Source organism: Ochlerotatus camptorhynchus, unplaced genomic scaffold (assembly GCF_037179485.1).
Source record: "Ochlerotatus camptorhynchus isolate MF236.1 unplaced genomic scaffold, CSIRO-AGI_Acam_v1.1 ptg000257l, whole genome shotgun sequence".
In the NCBI taxonomy this organism is placed as follows: Eukaryota; Metazoa; Arthropoda; class Insecta; order Diptera; family Culicidae; genus Ochlerotatus; species Ochlerotatus camptorhynchus.
The window spans coordinates 3307145-3313144 of record NW_027040747.1 but is presented as its reverse complement, the minus strand read 5'-3'; the positions used below and the strand labels follow the sequence as shown (position 1 = coordinate 3313144).

The following is a 6000-nucleotide window of genomic DNA, read 5'->3' as shown; positions in this document are numbered from 1 at the left end:
ACAGCACTGAACTCCAAAATAGAGCGGACCAATGAACAATACAATGCCCGCAGGCACAGCGGGTCACGAAAGTCTTCGGAGATTTTGAATATAAAACCAAGCTGTCTGTTGGCTTTGTTCAGGACGTCATTGTAATGGGGCTTGAACGTCAATGCACAGTCAAGAGTAACTCCTAAGTCTCTGACTTGACTAACTCTCTCCAAAATCTGGTCGGAGATGGAATAATTAAATCTGATCGGTTTCTTCTTACGGTAGAAGGATATCACATTGCACTTATTGATGCTAAGCGTCAAGTAGTTACGGGAGCACCAGCTTTGCATATGATCCACAATCTGTTGCAAATCCTCACAATCAGCGATGCTATTGATGATCATGTACATTTTAACGTCGTCGGCGTAGAATAGTCGGCATCCAGGTGGCAGTAGACGAGAAAGCTCATTGATAAACAACGAAAACAAAAGCGGTCCCAGATTACTTCCTTGTGGAACACCGGAGATGTTCGTGAATACTTCAGATTGCGAGGCGCCAATCTTAACGCAGAGCGAGCGGTCTGTGAGATAAGACGTGAACCATGAAATCATGGAGTCAGAAACGCCAAGTTTTTCAAGTTTGCCCAGTAATATGCAGTGGTCAACTCGATCAAATGCAGCCTTCAGATCAGTGTAAACGGCGTCGACTTGTCCCCCAGAATCCATGGTCCGAACGCAAAGTGACACGAATTCAGTCAAGTTTGTCGTAACTGACCGCTTTGGATAGAATCCATGCTGAGCCGTGGAAATGTAGTTTTGCAGTTTTTTACTATTGATCTATCACCCATATTCTTGTTTTCGTTCTAACCGTATTTTCCATGCAAAAAACTTTTTTTTTGTATGGAAAATACGGTTCGAACGAAAACAAGAATATGGGTGTATAACTCAATATATACTGGAAAAGGAGGACATTTCCTCCTAAAGGATACCATATAGTAACCCTAGCAGAAGTGAATAGAATATCAGCGAGGTGCTTCCGGTTAGGCTAGAAGCGTCTAGTCGTTAAGAAACCCCGTGTTGCTGAAATGCTAGAATAGATGGAAGTTCGATATACCACAAACATATTCAACTGAAACAACCGGCTTAGATACTCAATATTCAGTTTTTATTGATCATATTGGTCACAATATCATCGCTTATTGTAACTAAAACTAGAATAACAATGAATCTACAGATAGTATTTACTTGATTACAGTTTGATTGCAGTTTATTGCGCACTTTCAATATTCCTAGTGTAATTATAATCCTCTATCAGAAAGAAATGTTTCCGCTTGTGGCTTGTTCTACTCGTTTTGTTTAGTACTTGACAGAAATATATTAAATTTATTCTCTAAACAAAAAAAAAGTAAATGTTAACCTTCAGTAATAAACACTCACAAGTAAGTATGGACAAAAAATAGACAAAAATAGGTTTGGGGGACAATGCGAAAAAAACTATGCTTCCTAGCGCGTACGTATTCAACTTTACGTACAGTAAAATAAATCACTTTTCAATCATTTCAAATTATTCCAATCGCAAAACAAAAAAAAAATGGTAATTCACTTTGCAAACAATTAATCAATAGCACCATCGTCGCGACATCTGACGGTCGGGGGTGGCTTACCGAGTTCAGCTTTCACTAGGCATCGGTAGAGAGCGCTCTAAACGTTTCTTCTTCTTGTTCGGTGAACTTGCACGCAAATCTTCATCACTATAAATATGCCTTTTGTTGTATCAAATTCCCTATAGGGTATATGCACTGAGTGGAATGTTTCGTTTCATCTTCCTGCGTGGCGCTATCAGTAAAGCAAAGCCGCTAAATTTCCTGCTGATTTGCTCTGTATCGTATGTTCGTATCACATGTTATGAGGGGATAAAACGCAAAATAGGTATTTGTGGACACAATCTTCTTCGCTAGCTTTTATTTTACCTTTCTATTTAATACTATCTTTCTGGCTGGAAAAAAACCTTCGGTTTTGCCAAAGCAGAAAAGAAAAATCCATTTACAATTACCAAATTTCTAACTTATAACTCTGCCACAGACAAAAGTAGTAGTTACTCTCCCCATCTAGTTTGCTTTTGTGTCTAATAGTTTTCCCTAGGTAAAAGATGATTATTTTAATTGTATAATTAATAAAGATCATTCCCTTCCATTCGATTCAGCAGGATTTTAAAAGTTCGTGTGCTGTTTTCGTGTTGCTTTAAATACGGGTGCGCAGAGATTCGTTAAATTTCATCAGAAACCAAGAAAAAAAAAACAGACCGTGAGATTCATCGAATTGGAATGCTTCTAATCTAAACCAGCTAGAATTCGGAATTGAGAGGATGCCAAAAAAACAAAACAAAAGAGGGTCGCTGCCGCTCAGTGGGAGCGTTACGGAGGGGCATTCCGGACCACGGGTTGGGTTGTGGGTTCCGATGGTCTCATCACTTTTTCAGCGGGTCGAACGTGTCCAGCAGGTCGTCCGAGCTAAATAAGCCGTTTTTGGATGTGGTCTGAAAATGAGACAAGAGAGTTGCTGGTTAAATATGGCTGTCAAATAAATACCTAAATGAACACAAACCACACACATTGAACGGTTTATACAGAAAAAGGGAAACGGGGTACATCAGGATATTCGTGTGATCCTGTAGTTCTAAGAGATTCTGAAATACCAGGAGTATTTGGATCGGAGTATTAGACCTCTCAGAGTTTCTATAAATCATGCAGTTTCTTAAGTATAGGAGGTTACCAAAAGCTGTTGGGGGTTACAGAGGTTTGTGACGTTCTAGAAATTATAAAAATTGAGAATGTGTTCGAATTTAAGATAAAAGATTCTGGAGTTTCTGGAGTTAAGAGAGATCATGTTAGTTCCGGGAGCTCTCACAGTTTTCCAAAGTTTCAGGAGCGGCAAGAGTTTTCTGGAGTTCCACTTGCTTTGGTAGTTCTTAGTGCTTTCCACAGTTTCGGTCATAAATTCACCAAAAAAAAAATCGGAAAAATTGATCACCCCGATTTTTTTAAATTTTTTTTAGTTCATATAACTGTAAACTCTACCTGCGAGTACAAATTCAAAAAACATTTGAGACCCTTCGACTTATTTTGGCCGGTAATAAAAAAAATCCCATCTGCATCCACCTCCATAAGTAAACCGCCAGAAGTACTTCCAAAATTCTTCAATCTCCAGAACGTGCAAAACTCCAGTCAACACACACGAGCTCTTAGAATTCTTGGAATCTTCGAAATTTATGGCAATTTGAGAATCCAGATTCTTCTCCGACGTCTTGGAGCTCCATGAGCTGATGGAACTCCTCAAACACACAGAAAAATTCAAAGTACGAAAGTCTCAGGAGATTCTGACAGATCCAGGAAGAAGTTTCTTTTTGGGATTTTGGAGTTTCAATAAGTTGTTGGCGGTTTCAGAGGTTCATCAATTTCTAGCAATTAGTGGAGGATAAGAAAGTTTTCAGAGATTCGAAAAATTTTGAGTTTCCAGTTCCGGAAGCTCTCTCAGTTTACCACAGTTTGCAGAGTTTCTGGAGTTCCGAAAATTCAGGAATTTTCTAGTACTTTCCGGAGTTTCAGAATATCTAGGATCGATGCTGTGCTAGTACCAAATCTCGTTATTTTGGAAGTTGCAGGAGTTCCAAGTGGTTCTGGAGATCCAAATATTGAGGCAGTTTCTAGTAAATCTCGTTGTTTCACTAATTTTTGGAGGCAAAAAGAAATCAATTGTGCTCAATGTTGAGAGTTCCGGCATTCTCAAAGATTTGAATTTGCCTGAGCTCCGGAAAATTTGGAAACTCCTCGAAAACCCTATAGTGTGATGTTTGAGAAACCCAAGAGCTCCTGACAATTCCAGGATGGAGTTTAGGGAGTTCCAAAAGCATACGGAGTACCGTAAAAAGCTCCGGCAGTTTCTCAGGTTCCACGAGAGCTTAAATTTCAGGAAGATCTGAGTGGAGAGTGCTGTTTGAAGTTTCCGGGTCTATTTGCAGTTCCAAGAGACTCCAAAATACCGGAAGTATTCGGAATAAGTTCCTCAGACCTATCCGATTTTCCAGAGATCATGGAATTTATTTAGTTTCAAAGGTTCGATAAAGTTGTTGGGGTGTCATAAGTTCGTTCTCTGTCGGTGAAATGGCGTTCGGTGAAATGGCATTCGGCCAAATTTTCCATAGTATTTTTTTTCGCCTCTCCCTAGCTCGAAACCTGGCTACGCCCTTGCTTCTCACCGTGAAGATACTGTTGATTGAGTGTAGACCACTCATTTTCAATTACAAACGATTTTATCCTCCCGCGGATACAAGGTATATTCGTTATAAGTCAGGTAAGATAGTAGGAGCCATAACAAATACTAAATATAACTGGAATTGATAATGCGTCTTCGAAAACGATCAGCAGGTTCCCCAAACTCTAACAACTCTTCAGCTGTAGAGAACATGCGAATCATATACTCGTAATAGGTTCATGTTGTCCACAAGAAAAGCGATGTGAGTCCTGACGCAATAGGAACGATGAACGTAGAAATCTGCTTTGCGCACGAAAGCTCAGGGAAGATAGTAAGTGGGCGGAATCAATTTCACCACTTAATAGCTTCGCGATGCATGTTGCCGTCGTTCTAAAGTATCCATGCTTAGCAAGCGACATCTCTCAGCATACGGAGGTAAGTTTAGTGGATCTACCCAAGGAAGTTGCCTCAATGATCGACGAATGAATTTTGTTTGAATACGTTCTATTCTAATGCTCCAAGAAAGTTGACAAGGGTTTTAAACAACAGATGCAGTCTTAATCGGGCGCACAAGTGCCTTTAATCCAGCGCTGCGCAACGTGAAAGTGGTCTCTAGATCTCAACAATGATGCAATGCTAGGCAAATTTTGTTAATCATTATGAGTTTTAGTCTAGAATGAATGATAAATAAACAAACTGCAGCTTGAAACATGTTCATTGAACAAAGATACAGCCATTTAAAAAAGCAAGATTAGAAAGGTTGGGCAGGCCTGCCTTAAACAGTACGATCCGACTCTTGAGATTCTTGATATGAACCCAAGCTGACGATTTGCCTTAATGACTACCATTGAACGATGTAAGTCAAAAGTAAGCTTAGAGTCCAACATTACTTGTTCTACTCTTTCGAGTACAAATCCATCAATTGAGTGATCGAATATGATTGGCGTCCTTGTGCGATGAAATGTCATGACTACACATTTTGATATACTGAGAGAGAGCTTGTTTATATGTCACCAGTCAACAAATTGGTCCAACATTTCTTGGACCTGACGGCAATCTTCGGCGTCCTTGATAACGATGTAAAGCTTGAGATCATCGGCGTATATGAGCACACAACCACTCTGCAGGATTAGCGGCACACTGTTGAAGAAGATTGTGAACAACAAGGGTCCTTAATTGCTACCTTGGGGAAAACCGGAGGTTGCAACAAACGGTGACGAAGTGCGCGAATCCAGCTTGACACGGACAGTTAAATTGGAAATGTACGATTTCAGCCAATCAACCAAACCGTCCGAAACTCCCAGACGAGACATTTTCCGAAGAAGAATACCATGATCGATGCAATCGAAGGCCGCTTTAAGGTCAGTATAAACGGTATCTACTTGAGCCATATTTTCCAAGTGATTTATACAACATATAAATCAAATACACATATGATCAAATCTAAAAGATTACTGAGTTATTGAACTTTTTCTGTATCAGTCTATGCTTGCCATAAATTGCCTCCATTGGACAGCTTGGTAAATTTCCTACTTAATAGTGTAATTTCAACTTTAAGTAAGCTGGATTTAGACCCATTTTAGGGATAAACGAGATAAACGAAAGAAGCGGAGGTCAGAACGCGCCTTCTGTCGAAGTTGGAGTCGGAAGCTGGAAGGGAGATCAATCTTGAAGTGCTCATCACGGAATGTCAGCGCTTGTCGAACCTTAAACACGACACTGCGCTAGTGGAAGGGTAAGCAACTTCCAGTGTACATGCCGTTCAGCAGCACAAGCAACA

At 40.0% G+C, this 6000-nt stretch overlaps 1 protein-coding gene across 2 annotated transcripts in view; it reads right to left on the bottom strand.

The window, feature by feature from the left end:
• Positions 1-1112: 1112 nt before the first annotated feature.
• Positions 1113-6000, bottom strand: part of ced-6 (PTB domain-containing adapter protein ced-6) — a 34801-nt gene continuing 29913 nt past the window's right edge. For both annotated transcript variants that reach the window (XM_065226632.1, XM_065226633.1), the window contains exon 9: positions 1113-2505. In XM_065226632.1, the coding sequence (XP_065082704.1) occupies positions 2437-2505 (69 nt within the window). In that variant the 3' untranslated portion in view covers positions 1113-2436. The remainder of the gene's footprint in view (positions 2506-6000) is intronic.